This window comes from Numenius arquata, chromosome 1 (assembly GCF_964106895.1).
Source record: "Numenius arquata chromosome 1, bNumArq3.hap1.1, whole genome shotgun sequence".
Classification (NCBI taxonomy): Eukaryota; Metazoa; Chordata; class Aves; order Charadriiformes; family Scolopacidae; genus Numenius; species Numenius arquata.
In genome coordinates, this window is record NC_133576.1 from 139,704,804 (window position 1) to 139,726,875 (window position 22,072).

Consider the following 22,072-nt stretch of genomic DNA (forward strand, 5'->3'; position numbering starts at 1 on the left):
CCAAGTGAACTCATCACATGCAAAATCCCTTGTTGCTCGCTGCAAGAGCAGCAGAACTGAGTGTGGGGTTCCTGGGGAAGCAACAAGAAGTTGCACCAACAAGTAGTTTTTAATGCAAAGGATTAAATTGCTGGGTTCCTGGTGACTCACACCCAGACGGGTGAGAAATTTGCCCATCTTGCCCTTGGCTGCCTCAACCCATCCATAAGACCCAAGTGTTGGGTGGCCACCAGGCAGGTGACAATCTGTGCTGTCATGCACATGGTGGCAAGTTGGGCCATTTGTGTTTGCCCCTGCTTTACGATGATGGACCATGATCATGGAGCACCTTGGGTTGATTCATACCCGAGATGCTTGTTTTCAACCTTAAAATACCTATTTTCACCCTACGAATGTGCCCAAGTGTGTGGTCCTGCTGGGATGGTGGTACCCCAAAAGGAGGCATCTCCATCAATGCTTCCACCCTTCATCCCTGGTTGTAACTGGGGGCAATTGTTTCTCAGAGAAAACTCTTCAGCTGGAGAACTGCCTCTCGTCCAACAGCCAAAGCAAACAAGTTATCGAGGAAACAGCAACAAGTCAGGGTTAGTTATTTTAAATCTTTCCTGGATGGGAAATACCAAAGGTACCTCCAGGTCTTGTGTGCCTTGACCTCCTTTTTCCTCCCTGTGGATGTGGACTGGAAAGCAGAGGAACCTGGAGGTGGTGAGCCAAAGGGGCACAGCATGGTCCTCCATCACTCCCTACTCAGCTGGCAGCAGGGCTGCATCCTGCAGGTCCCCATGAGGAGCTGAGCCTGCTTTTGGACACCCTTTTATTATCACCTGATATCTGGACCCATCTCTGGGGCTGCTGACAGAGCCCAGTTCTCCCAGCACAAGAATGGTGGAGCTCCATGCTGGGTTGCACCTCTGCTCCATAGCATGGTCTCCCATCATGGGGGATGGGGACGATGGGTGTTTTCAAATGGGTGTGTTGGTGAGAATACTGAGATGGCCATCACTGTGCTGAGCCTCAGGAGCTCGGGGCTCTCCCAGGGTGGGAAGAACCACAGAGGGGTGAAAACCCAAAAAGTCTGAGTGATCTGCTGGCATGGGAAGGAGCTGAAGGAGAAATTGTGGCCAACCTGGAGGTGTTTGGTTTCCACTCAATGATGGAAGTCAGTCCAGAGATGTCCCCATCTGAGACCCCAGCTCCGTCCTCGAAGGAAGAAAGTACAATTTGTGAGGATGAGGCAGAGAGAGACAATGATCTCCCTCTTTGCAGAGCCTCCTAGCAGTGGGAGTGGAGAAGACCTCTCAAAGGTGGCCACAAAGTGTGAAGACCCACCTCGGAAACCTCTATCACAAGAACCCCACAAGCCCCAACTCCTGGGATTTCCTGCCTACAAAAAGCTACAGATGTGAGTCCCAAAATCTCCCTTCCCAACCCACTTCACTAGCAGACAGACAAGGTCTCCCGTGCCCAGGCCACCTCCCAAACACCCACCACTTTCCTTCTGCTGAAGTTGTGGATGAAACTGGAGCCTAAGACACCTCCCGTGACTGGCTCCTCGTGCTCTGCACTGCTTCTTGGCGATTCCCAAGCAAAGAAAAGCGATGAGAGGAAGAAATCCCAAGTCCCCGAGGCACATCAGGATGTGCCGGTGAGAGGAAAGGAAGTCTGCGAAGATCGAGGCATTAATCATCTATGTGCTGGGAGGAGAAGGAGCTCAGCAACCCCTTCCTCCTCTGCTGACGTCCGTGGGGCTGTAGGAAAGCAGCTTGGGGAGGAAAATGAGCTGAAATAGACTTCTTCAGAAATGCTGAGGCATAGGAATGATGGATCAGTGCCCTCTTGGAGCAAAGCCAAGGCTTTTTTGTCTGAATTCCCATCAAAGCCAAGGTTTCCCAGGGCTCCCATGGAGCCCTGGCAGAAGGGGTGAGTTGGGCTTGTAGGCTGTTGTTGGGTCCTCATCACCTCAAGAAGGAAATTTGAGCTGGATGGTCCCAGAAATGTGGGCCTGGGACCCATCATGGCAATGGGGGTTGAAGGTCAGACAAGTTTATGGTTGGACTCGGTGATCTCAGAAGTCCTTTCCAACCATTAAGATTCTGTGATTCTGTGATTCTCCAATGCAGAGGTCCAGCAGTGAGACTTGTCATCTTCTCTTGGGTTTTTCACCCCAGGTAGCTGCACTCATTTGACTGCAGTGAATGTGGATTGCAGCAAGAGGACAGAGGGGACCACCACAGTGGACCTCAAGAGATGAAACTTTCTCCACCAGACACCTTCTTTGCCAAAAATTAGGGGACCCAAAGGCAGGTGCTGGGGTAGCAGATGTCTGCGGGTGAGCCCAGGGTGACCATCTCCTCTGACCTAGTCAAAAAAGAGAAAGTTGCTATCAAATGTCACCTCCTCATGAGCAAGCTCTACCAGGTCCCCCACCCCGTCAGGCTGGTGTTGTCTGGAGGACATGAGAAATTAACTTCATTTCCATTATAAATAGCTTTTAGAAGTAACGAAATTTTTCATGCAAGACGTCTCCGGTCTGGTGAGCCGTGGCGGAGCCCGAGGCAGGAGGGATCCAGCCTGTGTCCTTGGTATGTCTGGGTTGGGGGAGAACCTGAAAGCCCTGTAGGACCATCCCCGTGGGGATGTCCGGCGTCTGGTGGTGGGGACATCCCTGCCCCGAGGCCTTCGCAAAGCTTCAGCATTTGAAAAATGCTGTTTTTCGCCTTCAACAAGAGTTTCGCATCGGTTGGAGGAGCATGGCCCCGGCTCCCAGGTGCCTCCCTGGCCCCCACCACGGATGCTCCGTTCTCCATCCTGGCATCCCGCTGCAACCCGCCGGCGACTGGAAACCTGGAGCCCGGTGGGAAAGGTGTAATTACCCTGGGAAGCAGCAGCAGCAAAGGTCGCCTGCAATCAGCCGCTAACGCGATTACTGGCAACATCCAGCCGGAGGAAGGGAAACCAGGCGACCAAAGAGTCTCGTGAGGCCAAAACCAGCCACCCGTGCCAGGCCTGTTTGCCAGGGATTAATTCAATCGGTGAGACTGCAAGAGGAACCCGGGCTATTCCCTTTCCCCGATTATTTTTCCCAATGTGCTTCGTCTGCCTTTTGCATGGATAAAAAAAAAAAAAAAAAGGTGTAAAAACAAGGCCCTGCTTGAAGTCTCTTTTTTTAGCCCCACCGTTGCCTCCAAATTTCCCTCTCCCATCCCTGCTCAACCCCCAAAATGTCTTTTTTTTTTTTTTTTTTTGGGGGGGGGGGGGGGGGGGGAGGGTTGCCCTTTATTCCAGGTGCTGTGGGGCTGGGCTGGGGGCTATGGGTCCGGCTGCCAGGCTCAGCAGAGGCGGCTGGGGCTGGCAGGCAGCCAGCAGCCGCTATTTTCTTTTTTTTTCTTTTTTTTTCTTTTTTTTTTTTTTTAACACTCCCTCCACTATTTACAGTGTCCCCACAGCGGGACAGCTGGCTACGAGGCGTTCACCTTGGGGACCCGCAAGGACACCCGCCCGTGCCGGGAAGGAGGAGGACACCAGGTCCTTTCCATCAGCTCGGAGCTTGCCCCGAAGACGGAGGCAGCGCTGGAGGTGGGAGAAGTGCTCTCGCTGGTGGCTCATTGGAGGAGTGAGTTGTGTCCGTTCTCGGCTGAGTTCCCCGGATGCTTGCGGAAAGCTCTGGGTTCCCCATCGCAGGCAGCTGGGCTTGTTTGCACAAGGCGTGTTTTCTGCTCTACTCTGGGGAAAGACACTTTTCCCCCCCTAGTTTCCCTCTCCCCGTGGCGGCTGAGGGAGCGGGGAATTTCACAAGGGCACCGAGCCATCGCCAACTCAACCCCACAAGCCTGGGCAGCCCCGGGATGAGGGTGACGGCTCCAGCCTGGCTGTGGTTGTAAATACTCCTGGCTGCTCTCGCCAGAGCCCGTCTCCCCCGTGGCCCTGCTGCCTGGCTTGGTCGCGGGCTTGCGCCAGGATCGATGAAAGCCCGCGTTGTCCGCCGTAGTGCAGGCGCCGGCAGGATGCAGATGGGCTGCAGCGCCTTGTTCCGTCTCCCCATCCCGCACCCTGCAGCCGAGCCTCTGCCCCAAACCCTTCTCCTCATATTTGGGTGCCAGCTCCGGGGGTGCATCGCTCAACGAAATGATGCTGGGGAGCCCCCCACATGGTGCTCCGTCATCCAGGTGATGACGGTTGGATTCCTCCTTCCCCTCCACCCTCACCGAGACCCATCACGAGCCCTGAAAAAAGAAGGAAGGGATTAATTTTGGAGGGCAAACTGGGCTTCCAGGAAAATGAAGGGCCGAGCCCTCCATCCTGCATAGGTCCTGGCATCCCTGGGTTGTTTATGCATTGGCCCTTTCATACCCGACACGTTCCCCCCGGGTTCCTTTCCTTATTGCTCTTTAATAGCCCTGCTCAGGAAGCGCGGAGGCTTTACCGCCTGGTTAATGAGTACAGAAGCCACCAACCCCTTCAGTTGAGACCCGGTGCCGCGGGGAGACCCTGTCCCCAACACCCAGCTGCTCCCCTCAGCAGCTCCCAACCTCTGGCCAGGACAATCCAGCTGTTGGCCAGTGCAGGAGCATCCCACCCCTGTAAATCCCACTTTTCGAAAAGGTCGTTGGATGCCCCCTCCCACCCCACTCGCTCCAGATGTTTGCCCATGATGCCAGGCCAGATGTTTGCATGGCAGCCCCCTCCAGGCAGCTTTCGGTCCCCCAGCCCAGATGTTTCCCCCCCCCCCCCCAATCCAGCTGTGACCCTTCCCCAGCCCCCGCAGGTGCCGGGGGCCGGAGCGGGGCGGAGCGGGGCGGCCCCGGGGCGGAGCGGGGCTGGCGGCGGGCGGCAGCGGGGCGGCCCCGGGTGCTGAGCGCTGCTGCCGCCCGGGCGCATCCCGCTGCCGGTAAGTGCCGCGTACGTGGGGGGGGGGGACGGGGACGGGGGGACGGGACCAACCGAACCGGGACTCGAGAGGGTCAGAGTGAACCGGGCAGGATGGGGCTGGACCGGGGAGGACGGGACCCGAGAGGGTCAGAGCGAACCGGGTAGGAACGGACCCGAGAGAGTCAGAGTGAACCGGGAAGGATGGGGCTGGACTGGGAAGAATGGGACCCAACAGGATCACACCGAACCGGGCAGGATGGGACCTGAATGGGTCATACCAAACCGGGCAGGAGCAGACCCAAAAGCGTCAGACCGGACTGGGGAGGATGGGGCCAGACCGGGCAGGATCGGGCCCGAGCTTGTCAGGAAAACTAATTCAGGATGAGACCCGAGGGTCAGACGGAACCGGGTAGGATGGGACCCATCAGGCTCAGATCAAACCGAACAGGATGGGACCCGAGCGGGTCATTCAGAACCGGGCAGGATCAGACTTGAGAGGGTAAGACCAAACTGGGCAGGATGGGACCCGACAGTGTCAGACCAAACTGGGCAGGATGGGCCCCAAGTGGGTCAGATCAAATGGTGCAGAATCAGAGCTGAGCCGGTCAGACCGTACTGGGCAGGATGGAGCCAGACTGGGCAGGATCGGACCCGAGAGGGCAGAGGGAATCAGGCAGGATGGTGTTGGACCGGGCAGGATGGGACCCAGCAGAGCCAGACCGAAGCGGGCAGGATGGGACCTGAGTGGATCAAACCAAACACGGCAGGATCAGATCCAAAAGGTTCAGACCGAGCAGGATCGGGCTCCAACACGTCAGACAAAACCAATTCAGGATGACACCCGAGGGTCAGACCAAACTGGGAAAGATGGGGACGGACGGGACGGGATCAGACCCAGGCGTGTGAGACTGATCCAGGCAGGATTGGACCCAACCTGGGTCCGACCAAACTGGGCAGGATGAGGAAGAACTGGAGAGGATGGGGTCAGATCCAGAGAGCATTAAGTCAGATGGAGATATTATCTATATGTATATGTACATACATACGTACAGAAGTATAAATCTATTTGTATATATGAGCATGTGTGTGTAGACGTGTATAAATATATTCGTATATATATGGATAGAGCTATGTATATACATGTGTGTGAGTCCATGAGCTCAGAGACATATATTTGTGTATATAGGTGTAGAAGTTTGTATATGTGTGTGTGTGGAGACATATATATTTCTATGTATATGCATAGAGAAATGTATGTATGGTATACATGTGTGTATACATGTGTGTATAGAGCCATATATGTTTGTATATATATGTATAGAGGTATATTTGTGCATAGAGGTATAGATACAAAGAGAGGTATATATGCATAAAGGTATATTTATGTATAGAGGGGGTATGTTTATGTATAGACACATGCTCTGGGCAATCCTGCTTCAGCAGGGGAGTTGGACTAGATGATCTTTATGATCCCTTCCAACTCTAAAAATTCAGTGAAATTCAGAGGTATATTTCTATGGAAAGGTTTATATGCTCGTATATATACGTTTATGCATATGTGTGTACATATGGGTGAACATGTGGCTGTATATGTGCCTATATGTCTGTGTGTATATATGAACGGGTTTACACAAGCCCAGCCGGAGCCTTGTTACTGCCAGCTGAGACCAGGGAAACTCATTGCACTCCCCTGTCCCCAGCATCTCCCATTTCCAGCAGGAAAATGCTGCTCGGGTCGCTCAGAGCATCCCCGAGATGTCGATTTATTTTAGAGATGGGGCACCAAAGCATGGGGAGGTGAAGGGAATCACCCAAGGACAGAGTATATTGGTGGCAGAGCCACCAGGCATCGACAGAGTGACAGTCCCTGCACCCTGTCTCCACAGGTCCATGTTAAGCACCCAAAAATGCCACTCGGGCCCGATTTGGCCACAGCATTACACCTTCAGACTTCAATAAGTGGAGATTTCCCTTAAAACACCCAAGCCTTGGTCCCCAACCACCCTGGGGCAGGTGGGGCACGTCCACGAGCACCTGAAGATGTTTTTGAGACCAGCCAGGAGGCGTTTGGGGACAGGGATGTTGTGGCTTCAGCCAAGCGACACGCAGGACGGTAGCATCCTTCCTTCATCCCCTTTGAAATCTGCTGAGCTGGAGCTTTCGCTTCCGTCTCCACCATCCCAGCCCTGCCATCAAGCCACCAAGATGTCCCCACCACGGTCTCCTCCCAGGGCAGGACAAACCAAGGAGGAAGGTTTCCAAGGGAGGGAACCTTTTCCCTTATATCCTATTCGAGGGTATCAGCAGCCAAAATATTTTCCCGCTGGAGCGAACTTGCAGACACCCTCTTCACATTAATGCCGGGGTATTAATTGAAGCTAATTTCGTCGGAGAAGGGCTTGCACGAGACGGTTTGAAAGCAAAGGGGTTGGAGGAGGGCAAAGCTGCACCAGCACATGCTGGAGGAAGCTTGTGGTCACTGGTGAGCAGAGCCAGTGATTATTTTTAATCTTTTCCCCGTCCGGCCGCAGAGCAGTCCCACTTCTCTTTCTTAACCCAGTTCCTCCTTCTCGGGCACCTTAAACCCACGGGATAAGGGTGACCCCATCCTACAGAGCACCCCCAAAAACACGGGCACCCCTTCCCCCCCCCCCCCTCCGCCCCTTGCAAGTCGCGTTCCGCCTGCTGCCCGTCACCGCGGCGTCAGGGCAACCCCTTTTCCCCCCTGCAAGTCTCGTTTCGCAATGGATTTCTCCCTGTGCCCATCACCCGGGTGTCAGGGCACACGGACCTGGTCTCCGTAATCCCATGGATGGCTGCTTTTTGGGGAGGCTAAGCACGGAGGGTGCCCACCCCATGACCTCTAGGACTGGCGGGGATTCCTCTGATGGTTTTTTGGGGCGAAAAAGGGGAATTTGGGAATAATCCGCCAGGCCAGATCATGACCCGGGCACAGCAGCAGGATGAGGCTGAGTGTCTTGATGTGGTTTCGTTAATTGGAAACAGTGGTGATTTATGGGCGCTGGCAGGCTGCGATTACAGGGTTACGGGTGGCTGCAGGCAGTGGGTAGAGTGGGGTGGGGATTCTCCGGTGTCTAATAGAAAGGTTGTGCTCGGTGCAGGGGTTTTTCCTGGGATTGGGAGGGATTTTTCCTCCTTTCCTCCAACTTTCCTCTCCCTCCCAGCCTGACAGCACTGGGGTTCAGTGCCCCATTTCCCTCTTACAAAGAGGATTTTTGCTCATTTACCACTTTTTTGGGAGGAGGAGACCCTTGATTTTCAGCTGCTCATTGTATCTTTGGCTCAGTTCTGGCTGTGACTGCCCTCTGCCACCGATAGCTTGTGTAGCCTTGGGCATGTCCCTTAGCACTCCCTCCAAACACCCGCTTCAGGGGTGTTTTGGTGAGAAAACCTGTTAAAATGAAGCGTGAACCACAATGGTTTCCTTCAAACCCCACTGATCGTGCCTCAGTTTCCTTTGTGTGGCTGTGGCGAGAGAGGACGAGGCAACAAGAGCATCTTCCTTCTCTTGGTGCCACCATCTCAGGAGCCCTCCCTATCCCTGTCCCAAGCATGTGTCCCAGATGGCCACACTTGGAAGGAGTCAAAAATGGAGGGAAAGACCCCGAAATGGGGGAAATGACCCAAAAATTCATGAGCCTGCTGACAGATCTGGTGGCCTCAGCCGATTGCATACAGGCATCCCCGAGCTGGGTCCAGGGCACATCCCCAGCCCTGGTGGCATTTGCCAGATCTGGATGTCCCTTGGTGTCAAGGTATGGCTCTTTAGGGGGCGCAGTGTGGGTGCCTGGGGGGTGCGTGTCTGTGCACACATGTAGGACGCGTACATAGGAGTGTGCACACATATGTCTGTGTGCGCATAGAGGATCTGCATATGTGTGTATAGGGGCCCATGTACGTGTGTAGGGGATGGGGATGTATGTACGAGGTGTGGAGCCGTGATGGAGGTGCTGGCGTGGGCTGTGCCCTGCCATGTCACATCAGTGCGGCCACGCAGTGCCACGCAGCGCAGTGTCCACCCTGCCATGCAGTGCCATGCGGTGCTCACGGTGCCGTGCCAAGCAGTACCATGCCATGCAGTACATAGAACCACGGAATGGTTTGGGTTGGAAGGGATCCATAAAGCTCATCTAGTCCAACCTCCCCGGCCCTGGGCAGGGACACCTCCCACCAGACCAGGTTGCTCCAAGCCCCATCCAACCTGGCCTTGAACCCCTCCGGGGATGGGGCAGCCACAGCTTCTCTGGGCAACCTGGGCCAGGCTCTCACCACCCTCACAGCAAAGAATTTCTTTCTGGTATCTAATCTAAATCTCCTCTCTTTCATTTTAAAACCCTTCCCCCTCGTCCTATGGCTCCCCTCCCTCATCAAGAGTCCCTCCCCAGCTTTTCTGGAGCCCCTTGAGGGTCTAGAAGGGGCTCAGAGGTCTCCCCGGAGCCTTCTCTTCTCCAGGCTGAACCCCCCCAACTCTCTCAGCCTGTCCTCACAGCAGAGGGGCTCCAGCCCTCCCAGCATCTCCGTGCCCTCCTCTGGCCCCGCTCCAACAGGTCCATGTCTCTCCTGTGCTGAGGCCCCAGAGCTGGAGGCAGCACTTGGGGGGGTCTCCCCAGAGCGGAGCAGAGGGGCAGAATCCCCCCCCTCGCCCTGCTGGCCACGCTGCTGGGGATGCAGCCCAGGATGGGGTTGGCTTTCTGGGCTGCCAGCGCACGTTGCCGGCTCATGTTGAGCTTCTCATCCACAAACACCCCCACGTCCTTCTCCTCAGGGCTGCTCTCCATCCGTTCTCCACCTAGCCTGGATTTGTGCCTGGGATTGCCGTGTCCCAGTGCCATGCCACGCAGCACTGTGCCCACTCTGTCACCCAGGTTTCTCTTCCCCATCGCCCCAGGCTGCTGCTGTTGGGTGGAAAAGGGAAGCGTTGCTCAATGGGGCGAGCGCAGGACCCCACGGCTGCACTGGGAAGAGCAGCGGTTCCCACCACCCTGTGGCACTCTGTGCCACCCCCTGCCACCCTCTGCCACCCCAGGAGGTAAGACGCGCTCCCAGGTCACCCACATCTTTGGCCAACGTGTCCCCGGTGTCACAGTGGTGTTCCCGTGAGCACCCGTGGGATGACAGAGGCTCCTGTGGGTGCCCAGTGTGGGGGCTGGGATGGGTGCTGCCCTGACTTGGGGTCCCAGAACAGGTTTGGGGGGTCCCAGGGGATAGGGGAGGTCACAGACATGGGGCGCTTATTGGCTTGGAGGTGGTGGAGGTGGGTTCTGGGACTGCCTGGAGCTGGGTTGACAGTGGGAGCAAGGGGGCACAGTGGGGTGCTAGGGGTGTTCAGTGGGGTGCCATTGGGGCTCAGTAGGGTGCAGGGGGTTCAGTGGGGTGCCAGAGGGGCTCAGTGAGGCGTCAGAGGGCCTCAGCAGGGTGCTGGGGGGGGGGGGTCAGTAGGGTGCTAGAGGGACTCAGTGGGGTGGCAGGGGGCTCAGTGGGGTGCAGGGGGCTCAGTGGGGTGTCAGGGGGGTAGAAGGGTTATGCAGCATCAGAGAGGGTTGGGGGGGGAACTGATCTGCACCCCACCAACTGATCTGCACCCCGCCAACTGGTTTCCCCCCGCAAGGCTCTCCCAAGCCTGACCCCACGGCTGGGCTGGGCTGGGTTCTGGGGCTGGTAAATCCCCAAAGACCCAAAATGGGGTCACCAGGGTGGTACGAGCTAACTTGATGGCCCCTGGACTCATGTGTCCCCCTCTGGTCCCCTCTGCCCCATAGACCTGACTGGAGCTGGGCCACTCCCCCTCCCTGCCTCAGTTTCCCTTCCCAGCCTGTGTGGGGACACCGGCCACCCCATTTCCAGGCAAGCTCGTCCCCATCAGGTGCCGGGACATGTAAGAGGAAGCCAGTGCTACCCCCATGCCACCAACTGGGACGGCAGACGAGTCTGTAGGAGATGGAGGAAGCGAGAGGAGGAAGGAGGAGCAGCTTTGCCCACGCCTGTGTAACACCCATGGGTGGCATGGCCAAGGATCTGGCCAAGTGATGTGGCTGGGGTCAGGGGTCTCTCTTCATGCTGTGGGACCGTGTCCTTCACACCAGTCTCAGCCTCTGAGAAAGACAGGTGACCGCTTCTCCAGCTCAGAGCAGCCCAGAGGCCACGTGGATGGGCTCTCTTAGCCCACAAGACCGAAAAACTCTGGGGTCAGAGTGTCACCGGTCCCAATTCCTGGATGAAAGTAACCACAAAACATCTGTGGGTTATGCTGGCCTCGGTGCAGGTGGCATCTCCTGAAACTCAGGGGACGCAGCCGGCTCGGGTGACTGGCCGAAGGGTTTTGGCACCCCCTGCAGAGGAGCAGGAAGCCGTGACGGCAGCTAACGGCACACCATGCCGCAATTTCCTCTCTGGCACCGGGATGAGGGTGATTTGGCCTTGTGCTAACCTTTCTGTGGGGTGCGAGCACCAGGGAAAGTGGAGCTGAGATGGTGGTGATCATGGCCACCACACTGTCCCGTGTGCCACCATCCCACACAGTCCCACTCTCTCCACCTTCACCTTCCTGATGGACCCTTAAATCCATCATCGTGGTTTAGAATCATAGAATCACAGAATGGTTTGGGTTGGAAGGGACATTTAAAGGCCATCTAGTCCAACCCCCTTGCTATGAACAGGGACATCTTCAACTAGAACAAGTTGCTCAAAGCCCCATCCAACCTGGCCTTGAATGTTTCCAGGGATGGGGCATCCCCCACCTCTTTGGGCAACCTGGGCCACGGTCTCACCACCCTCAGTGCAAAACATTTCTTCCTTAGATATAGTCTGAATGTTCCCTCTTTTCGTTTAAAGCCATTACCCCTCATCCAATCGTTACAGACCCTGCTAAAAAGTCTGTCTCCATCTTTCCTGGAGCCCCTTGAGGGACTGGAAGAGGCTCGAAGGTCTCCCCGGAGCCTTCTCTTCTCCAGGCTGAACCCCCCCAACTCTCTCAGCCTGTCCTCACAGCAGAGGGGCTCCAGCCCTCCCAGCATCTCCGTGGCCTCCTCTGGCCCCGCTCCAACAGGTCCATGTCTCTCTTGTGCTGAGGCCCCAGAGCTGGAGGCAGCACTGGGGTGGGGGTGTCTCCCCAGAGCGGAGCAGAGGGGCAGAATCCCCCCCCTCGCCCTGCTGGCCACTCTGCTGGGGATGCAGCCCAGGATGTGGGGGGCTTTTTGGGCTGCCAGGGCATGTTGCCGGCTTATGTTGATCTTCTCATCCACCAATGTCCCCACGTCCTTCTCTTCAGGGCTGCTCTCCATCTTTTCATCACCCAGCCTGTATGGATACCAGGGGTTGCCCCAACACAGAAGGATGGGGCTATGGGGTCGCACACACTGGTCCAGGTTCATCATGTTAGGGTGGGTGTGACACCATGTGGCCAAGTCACCAACCATCCCCTTTGTCATTGACAGGCACTGCTGAGAGACCACACCAGCAGAGAGGACATTGACGGTGGTGGACCACCACCATGGCCAACTTGACAGCCCTCATAGGGGCTGGGAGAAACTCATGCACCTTCCACGAGGAGTTCAAGCAGGTCCTGCTGCCCCTAGTCTACTCCGTGGTGTTCATGGTGGGGTTGCCCTTGAACGCTGTGGTCATCGGGCAGATTTGGGTGGCCCGTAAGGCGCTCAGCCGCACCATGATCTACATGCTGAACCTGGCCATGGCCGACCTGCTGTATGTCTGCTCCCTCCCGCTTCTCATCTACAACTACACCCAGAAGGATTACTGGCCTTTTGGGGACTTCACCTGCAAATTTGTCCGCTTCCAGTTCTACACCAACCTACACGGCAGCATCCTCTTCCTCACCTGCATCAGTGTCCAACGGTACCTGGGCATCTGCCACCCCTTGGCCTCGTGGCACAAGAAGAAGGGGAAGAAGCTGACGTGGCTGGTGTGTGCTGCTGTGTGGTTCATCGTCATCGCCCAGTGCCTGCCCACCTTCGTCTTCGCTTCCACCGGCACCCAAAGGAACCGCACTGTCTGCTACGACCTGAGCCCACCCGATCGCTCTGCTGCCTACTTCCCCTATGGCATCACCCTCACCGTCACCGGCTTCCTGCTGCCCTTCGTGGCCATCCTCGCCTGCTACTGCAGCATGGCCCGGATCCTGTGCCAGAAGGATGAGCTGATCGGCTTGGCGGTGCACAAGAGGAAGGACAAAGCTGTACGTATGATCATCATCGTGGTCATCGTCTTCTCCATCAGCTTCTTTCCCTTCCACCTCACCAAGACCATCTACCTGATCGTCCGTTCCTCACCCAGCCTGCCCTGCCCGGCTCTACAGGCGTTTGCCATCGCCTACAAGTGCACGCGTCCCTTCGCCAGCATGAACAGTGTCCTTGACCCCATCCTCTTCTACTTCACCAAACGCAAGTTTCGTGAGAGCACCCGGTACCTCCTTGACAAGATGAGCTCCAAGTGGCGACATGACAATTGCGTTACCTATGGCTCCTAGGCGAAGATGAGGGTCACCTCACTGACACCAGGACACACCAATTGCATGGAGCAATTTTGACTTTAAGCTCCACAGAGCAGAGATGGCTTCAGCTGGGGACATGCTGGAGGACAGAAGGATGGCATCTCCCAAGCTTTCAGCACTTTCATCCCATCTCCAGCCTGCAGCAGCACAGTATTAACCCCATCATGGCACAGATCGTGTCCTGTCTCTAGCTCTGTTGCTTGATTTGAGCAGCTTAGCACCATGTTTCCTTGGTGTCCAAGCCACCAATGCAATAAAAACCACTGGTGGGACCATGGAGAACACAGTGGGACTGTGGAGGACACGGTCCCTGGCTCAGGGAGAGCTGCTGGGGGACAATTTCTCCCCCTTCTTGTTTAAAGCTTCCCTCATGGGGCCATGTGAAGGCTGGGGAGGGTTTGGCTCAGTTCGTACCCATCCGGCGAATATGGGCCTGTGAGTTTCTCCAGCTCAAGATCAGTGTCACAGACATTTTTGGGGGTAATACTGGAACATCCATATCCTCCAATCCCTGGAATGGGGACAGGCCAGTAAGGGACTTGGGCCCACCGGTGACACTGGTGCTGCAAAAAGGTGGGAGAGCATCCCTGGCCAGACTGGGAGCCGGGAAGGGGGATATAAGGACTGGATTTCTAAGTGATGACCACAGGCTGGGTTAGACACAAGCCAGCAGTGTGTCACCTGCTTGGGGACCCTCAGCATCACCCAGGTCCAGCTCCCTGCTTAGTCCAGCACCCCAAATCTGGCCCATCTTGGCATCCTCGACGTCCTGCTGTTACCTCCTGACTAGGATCCACCAAAATCAGAGCTGGCACACCCGGACACAATGCCAAGAGTCAGGAAACTCCATGCCACTGAGCTACTCAGTGTCCTCGGCCATGTCACCACGTGTTCCACCGTTGGCTTGGCCTCGCCACCAACCCCACACTGGGTTGGGGCTTGAGCTTTGCTCCCTGCAGCCTCCAGCAGGACGTTGTTTCCTCCCGGCAAGGAGGGATTTGCTTCCACGGCGTGGGGTGGATGTACCACTAATCGCTCTGCGAGTCTTCTTTAACATATAGGATGTATAGAATAAATGTGTGTGTGTCCCCCTTTTTCAGATGGATATGTACACATATATATACCCACTATATATACGTGCATATAATACATCCAAGAAGGGGAAGGTTTGTAGCCCAGAGGAGGCTACATGGTGCGGATATTCTCCACCCTAAATACACTGTATGTATCTATAGTGTATGTATGTACATATAGTTTACATACTTATATATGTATAGGGATGATTGCTTCGCTGCATTTATCGCAGGTTGTCTATGTGGAATAATCACATCTAAGTTGATTTAAGTAATTTGCTTCAAATCTCTGGGGATGAGCATCCCTCCTGCACCCGGCCAAGCGCGTGACTTCATCCCAACTTGCTCCCCGCAAGTGTGTGGCATCTTCCTCGGGTACCTGGCCATCCAAGGACCTCACCAGCACCCAGGGCTGGTGGTCCCAATGTGGCTCCTTTCTGTCGCGAGGATGAGGAGGGTGCCCAGGGTGGTCATCAGCTCTTGGATGATGCTCAAAGATCTCAGCATCTCAGTGGGCTGGAATGGAGAGGGATCCTGTGATGGTGTTAGCTCAAGCCACCTGGTTTTACAGGGGCGGTGGCCGTGTCCTGGTGGGGAGGACCATGCATGGTGCCAACAGCTTTGGGTTGGAGCACAGAAAATGATGGAGGAGGCAGAACCAGCCCTGGAGTTTCCCCTTGGCCAGAGTTCATCTGTGCCCAAATCTCCTCCGATGTATTTTTGGGGTCCCACAATAGAAGGGCAAAATGCTGGGGGCTGAGAGAGTGGTGGCCGGTGGGACAATCCCACCCTAGTGTCCCCAGCTCTTTGCAGACAAAAGGAAGGGTGACAGGGTGGGAGACAGCAGGCCACACCATCTGGACCCAGGAGAGGGCGCAAAATATTCAGATTTGGAGAGATTCAGCTGGGTCTGTGGGTGCCCACCCAGCTCCAGGGAGGCATGGAGAAGCCCTGCTCCGTCATACCACCCCATGCCCGGATCGTATCCATGGGACGAGGTGGCCAGCCAAGATTTAACCACAACACAGCTTTGAAGAGAAAAAAAATAAGTAGGTCCCAAAAAGGCCGGTGGTGGCTGCAGGGACAGTGTGGGCTCAGGCAGTGACATCCAGCAGCCTCAGGACACCCCAATGAGGTTCCTGATGGTGGAATCATTAATTTTGAGTGTTTTTAAGGGTAGGAAGCACATGGAGCTCGCTCATTTTTTCACTTTGGGTCTGATCATGTCCCACCCAGGCTTGGGGTCCTGTCAGCAGTTCCCTTGGTACCACCAGGCCTAAAAACCAGGGCGATGGGCACAACAAGGTGCCTTAGAGATGGGGTGGGTGCTTCAAAACAACTCCTTCACTTGCGAGATGCTCAACACCAACAGCCTGAGGACCAGCTCTTACAGCACCGAGAGGTGACGAAATGTGTAGCTCTTCCCAAAATCCCATCCTGAAGGCCAGGTGACTGTGGGGACACCATGGGGACATCGTCCTTATGGCTGGGAGACACCTAGCCCTGGGGGAACCAGGGGAGGAGGGTGGAGGGAGGGAAGGGAGATATGGAGAAGGAATACCTGCTGGGGCAGTGCATCTCACAGCATCGCCGGAGGCACTTTTTAGGTCCTGAAAAATGCATTTACGGAGGGTGTTGGATTTTTTTTTTAATCACCACCAGGTTTTTTTTGTGCCCTTGGGACAGAGGCAGCAATGTCCTTTACGTGGCCAGGACACCTCTCCAGCCCCATCCGCGCAGCCAAGGCCCCAGCTCAACCCATCAACCACCCTCCAGCCACCTTCATTTTTTCACATCCCCAGCGATAAATCCGTTGTCTTGGGGGAAAGGGGGTTACGAGCTGCAAATAGCAAGCGCTGACAAGCGATGCTGAAAAACCAGGAGAAAGTCTGTTGGCGGGGTGGTGCGTTGCCGGAGCTCTTTGCAAGTTGGGAACAAGGTGTTCTGCCTTCCCCGAGATGACTGGCAAAGCAGGGGCCGGAGAAAGCCACAGGAAAGGGGAAGGATCTGTCGCTGGCACCCAAATTTTTGCTGACTTCTCCTGTTTTCCCCTTAAAAAAAAAAAAAAAAACACCCCAAAAACTAGGAGGAGATGGAGGGAAGAGGATGAAGGATGTGGGGGCGGGGGGGATGAAGGATGAGGGGGAGGGATGAGGATGAAAGATGGGGGGGGGATGAAGGATCTGGGGGAGGGAGGGAGAGGATGGGGAGAGGATGAAGGATGCAGGAGAGATGAAGGATGGGAGGATATAGGGGGAGAAGGATGGGGAGGGGGTGAAGGATGCGAGGTAGGGGGGTAGGGGGAGAAGGATGGGGAGGGGATGAGGGATGCGGGGGGGATGTGGGGTGCTCCTGCTCAGCCTGGGAGCGGGAGGGCAGCTCTGCGGCCACCTTCATCTTTCCCCCAACCCCCCCCCCCCCCCCCAAAAAAAACCTAAAAAACTAAAAAATAAAAATTAAATAAATAAAAAAGGGCAAAACCTCCAACCATCCCCCTCTGCGGGAGGAAACCACGCCTCCGGGGAGGAAAGTTTATTTGAATGCAACAAATAAAAAAGCAGGGGGGTGAGGGAGGAGGAAAAGCCAAAAAAAAAAAAAAGAAAAAGAAAAAAAGGAAAAAAAAAGAAAAAAAAAAAAAAAGAGGGGGAGAGAGAGAGAGAGAGAAAACAAAGCGGGAGGGATGAAGCCCGCTGGCAGCCCGGAGGAGGAGCGGGGCCGGGCGGTGCCTGCGGCGGGGCCGGGGCCGGGGCGCGGCGGCGGCGGGGCCGGGGGGCGGGCGGAGGCGGCGGAGGCGGCGGGGGGGGGCAGACAATGGCGGAGGGGGGCAGCGGTCGGGGGGTAGCGGCGGGTCGGTGGCTCCTGCCCGCCTCCTCCCCGCCTTCCTCCTCCTCCTCCTCCTCCTCCTCCTCCTCCTTCTTCTTCTTCCCGGGTAGGAAAGTTTCAGCGTCGATCGCGGAGCAACAACCGGGCCGGGCTTTTGGCAGCCTGGCCCCTTCGGTACGGCAGCTTTCGCTTCGTTTTACCGAGCCGGAGCCAACGGGCCCGGTTCATGCCGGGGCTCAACCGCCGTCCCCTGCTCCACCGCCGCCACCGCCGCCGTCGTCGTCGCCGCCGGGCCCGGGGTTAAACGCGGAGCCGCCGCGTTGGCCCAGCGTCCCGGCGATGCGGAAACTCTTCGGGGAAAGCTGCCGGCAATCTGCGGGGGGAAGCGGGAATGGGAACGGGAACGGGAGCGGGATGGGGAACGGGAGCGGGGTTGGGAGCGGGAGTGGAACCGGGAGCGGTCGGGGAGCTCCCCCTCCGCCTCCACCCCGCAGCCGCGTCCCGCACCCGGCTCTCCGTTCTCCCCGCGGAGCTCCGCCGGAGCCCGGCCCGCATTCCTGGCATAACTCGACTCGACCGCAACCACCCTCCTCCTCCCCATCACCCCGCTCCAACGGGGAGGATGAAGCAGCGGCATCCCGTTCCCCCCGCGCTTCATCGGGCAGCGAAGGCGAAGGGCAAACCGGTGCCCACCGTCACCGCGCCGCCCGGAAGAAGAAGAAGGAGAGCGGTGGTTGGGAGAGCTCGGCGGATGGCGGCGATGCCGAGGCCGAAGGCTGCGGGAGGGTGGTCCCCCGTCATCCGTTGCCTGTGGTGGCCCGTGTCTCCAAAGTGAACATCCTGCCTTTCGGCAGTCCCGGTGGGTCGCGGAGCAGCAGTCGTTATTCCAGCACAGAGACCCTGAAAGAAGAGGAACAGTTTGGGATTTGTTGGCCCAATCAAGGACGGACTCTCCAGGCGGGTTATGGCATCTATCGATCCCCCAGTTTTGGGACGAGTGATGGCCTGGCGTGGGGACAGCCATCCGTCCGTGTCCGTCCCAAGCTGCCACAGGGCACGGCTAAGGCAAAACCGGACTTTGGGAGTGAGAGCCTGCACCAGCCGGGGTTGGAAGCGGAGCGGGCCAAGCACCGCAAGTCCTTGTCCAACCCCGACATTGCCACCGAGACCCTGACGCTCCTCAGCTTCCTCAAATCAGACCTCTCGGAGCTGAAGGTGAAGAAGAAAGGGGTGAGGATTGGCCTTGACGTGGGCTCCGATGGCTGCTCCGGCATCACCAACTCCTCCCCGGGCAGCCGTGGCGCCGCTCAGCCCCCCAACCGCTGGGCGCCGGGCGAGCGGCCAACGCTCAAGGACCTGACGGCCACTTTGCGTCGAGCCAAGTCCTTCACCTGCTCTGAAAAATCGGGGGCGCGGAGGCTTTTCCTACAGAGCACCATGAAGCAGAGCTCCTCCGAGCTCCTCCTGGCCACCGCCGACAGCCAGGACCAGGTGGCTTTGGATGGGGGACCACGAGGGGATGAGGATGCTCTCCCCATGGTCATCCAGGACCAGTACATCCAGGAGGCGAGGCAGGTCTTTGAGAAGATCAGCAGGATGGGTTCCCAGCAGGACTACGGCTTCACGATTGAGCAGAAGGACAGTGGAGGTGTGGAGGGCGCCGAGGTGGTTGCACCGACAGGAACGACAGATGTGACCCTTCAGGGACGGGCGGAGAGCACGCGGTGTTTGAAGGAAGTGGAGTTGGAGGAGAACCTCGCTCGCAGGAAATCTGTGGAGGAGTTGTCGGGTCACGAGTCGAGCGTGACGGACGAGGGCATCGTCACAGAGCCAGAGCCTGTGGGGATGCCCTTCCAAGACTTGCATGAATCCGTGGACGCCTGGACGCTGCCCAATGCTGGGCCGGCAGCCGGTGACACCGAAATGCCACTGCCCGTTCACCCGACAGCGGTGGTTGAAGACCTTCCAGCTGGCAAATCTGAGACACCGAGCACCCCTGGCAGCTTGCGGCGCCGACGTAAGTTCCCCTCGGCGGGTGCCAATGGGATGGAGGGAGGCAGCGAGGGTGGCACCGAACCCTACCGCTCCCTGAGCGACCCCATGCCCCACCGGAGGTGCTCGGTGGCAGAGGAAGCGAAGAATTTCTCCGTTGACAGCAACCTCCTGGGCTCGCTGAGCACCAAGGCGGGCATCCCCCAACCCGCCGCCATCGCCGGCAGCGCAGGCAGCGCGGGCAGCGACCTGTCACTTGGCAGCGATGGGCCACGGGACTACAGCAGCCTCATCCAAACCATCGTCAGCCAGCCCGGCGCCATGGCTAAGCTCATCGATGAGAAGGGCAACGGCAAGACCATCAAGAAGAAGTCGTTGAGCGACCCCAGCCGCCGCGGTGAGCTGCCGGCCGGTGCCTTTGAGGGTCCCGGTGAGGCCATCAGCGAGCTGGAGCCCAGCATCCCACCGTCCAGCAGCGAGCCCATCCTCTCAGCACAACCAGCAGCGCCGGGCACCGGCCGCGGTTATGGCTTTGACCCCAAGTTGGCTGATGTGTTGTCCCCTCGCATCGCCCGGCGCAGCTCCAAGAAGCGCTCCAACCGCGCGGCTCACCAGGAAAACCAACCACCACCAACGCCTGCCGTCCTCACCAAGAGCCGCCCGGCCACCAAGCACGTCCGTCACACCAGCGAGCCTGCCACCTTTGTCCCCATCACCGTCCCCGAGCCGCTTATCCCCTCCGGCCACCACAGCCACCTCCCTGCACCTGCTGCTGGCCGCTCACCCGGCAAATCCTTCCCAACCCTCCAACCTCCTTCGCTGGAGGATGTCACCAAGCGGTACATGCTGGCCCTCAACTCAGGTGACGCGTCCCCCGGTCCTGGGGATGGACCCCGCTCTCCACCCGCTGCCCCGCCACCCCGGCTGCCCCGGTGCCCACGACCACCCGACGAACACAGCCCCAGGACCAAGCCCCAGGTGGTGAGTGCCCATCCATCCTAAAAACCTTCGTTTCACAGGGTACATGACCCTTCCAGAGCATTGGTGGCTTTGGGTGTCCCTTGCATGTCCCTTGTTGGGGACAAGTTCCCATCTGCGGATGTGCTGCCGGATGGCCAAGAGCCTTCCCAGCCCTTTCCGGCTGTCCCAGGGGGATGAACTCTTGTTTGTAGGAGTGACCTCCCCAGTAAAAAGGCGACTTTTGGGTGGGAAGAAGCAGTTTTCAGGTTCAATAGCACCAAACTTTGCTGGAAGGTGGTTTTACAGACATATATTATACGCTATATTTATATATAGCCTCTCCCAGCAATGCTATGTAAGGTCCCAGTAAATGGGTGTGCTCTTGGCCGGCCCCAAGATGCTGAACCAAAAATTGCCTTTTTCTTGGCGGGGAGGGCTTAAATGGTCCTTTTGCTTGGGATTCCCCATGTCACACCCCTTATTGAACAAATCAGCATTTCCCCCCCCCCCCCAAAAAAAAATCGCCATCCCTCTGCCTGGGACCATTTACTTTGTCGTGCTGGCAGCGTGGGAAAAAGGGGAAGAAATATTCCTGTGCACGCACTAACTATTTTATCAACGGGTAAAGTTTTGTCCTGTCTGCGGAAGAATTAATGCTGCTTGGGGGATGTAAAGGGGGTTTGTCCACCCCGAAGCGCGGCCGTTGGCTTTGGGGTCTTTCCTGGGGGTGGGTTTCCGGCATTGCCGACCGCTCGGCTGTTGTTTGAAGCTGGACTTGGGTTCCCATCGCTCCGGGTGTTTGTGCCGGGAAGCACTTGGAAGCGCCACCTCCTCCTGCGGCACAGCAGCGCCGGCACCCACGGGGCTTTTAATAGCTCCAGGCGAAGCCCAGAAATACCCGTTCCCGCGGGGGATGAGCCGAGAGCTCACGGGAATGGGGCTGGCAGGGCTCTCTCTTGCCCTGCTTCGATGCCGATTTAAGAGGACGGGCTGGACCGTTCCCTTCCAACAGCCGCTGGCAGCCAAGCGTGAAGTCCCCAGGGCTGAGCCCGGCGGTGTAACCCTTGCTGGCCGGGGCAGAGCCACATGGAGCAGGGTTGTTTTTCTTTGCACCCTCACGAAATCCAGATCCCTGTGTCATCATTCCCCCAAGACATCCTCTTGGGGTCAGGCATCCCTGAAGGATCTTTCCCCAAGATATTCTCTTGGGGTCCAGCATCCCTGTAGCATCATTGCTCCAAGATATTCTCTTGGGGTCAGGCATCCCTACAGCATCTTCCCCCAAGATATTCTCATGGGATCCAGCATCCCTGTAGCATCATTCCCCCAGGATATTCTCCTGGGGTCTGCCATCCCTGCAGCATCATCCCCCAAGATGTTCTCTTGGGGTCCAGCATCCCTGCAGCATCGTTCCCACAGGATATTCTCTTGGGGTCAGGCATCCCTGCATCTTCCCCCCAAGATATTCTCCTGGGATCCAGCATCCCCACAGAGTTATTCCCTGAAGATATTATCTTGGGGTCCAGCAGCCCCACAGCATCATTACTCCAAGATATTCTCCTGGGGTCCAGCATTCCTGCAACATCATCCCCCCAAGATATTCTCATGGGATCCAGCATCCTTGCAGCATCATTCCCCCAGGATATTCTCCTCAGGGGGGCTCTGTGCCCCATCCAGCTCCTTCTCCGACTGTTGTCCCCATTGCCGGACAACAGCCGTTGGTGGTGGAGAATGGGGAGCTCTCGGCTCTTGCGAAAACCATCCTTGGAAATAATTCGGGGTGAATTTTGCAAGATTTTATCCCAATGTACCAGTTTAGAGCAAAGCA

At 57.1% G+C, this 22,072-nt stretch overlaps 2 protein-coding genes across 2 annotated transcripts in view; both read left to right on the forward strand.

The window, feature by feature from the left end:
- Positions 1–4,734: 4,734 nt before the first annotated feature.
- Positions 4,735–13,372, forward strand: P2RY6 (pyrimidinergic receptor P2Y6). Its single transcript, XM_074157238.1, has 3 exons — positions 4,735–4,899; positions 6,263–6,265; positions 12,337–13,372. Exon 3 carries the CDS (start codon positions 12,380–12,382, stop codon positions 13,370–13,372), a length of 993 nt encoding a protein of 330 aa, XP_074013339.1. The 5' UTR covers positions 4,735–4,899; positions 6,263–6,265; positions 12,337–12,379.
- Positions 13,373–17,280: 3,908 nt separating this feature from the next.
- The window catches only part of ARHGEF17 (Rho guanine nucleotide exchange factor 17), a 39,467-nt gene continuing 34,675 nt past the window's right edge, over positions 17,281–22,072 (forward strand). Inside the window, exon 1 of the mRNA XM_074152978.1 lies at positions 17,281–20,265. Within this exon, the coding sequence (XP_074009079.1) occupies positions 17,281–20,265 (2,985 nt within the window). The remainder of the gene's footprint in view (positions 20,266–22,072) is intronic.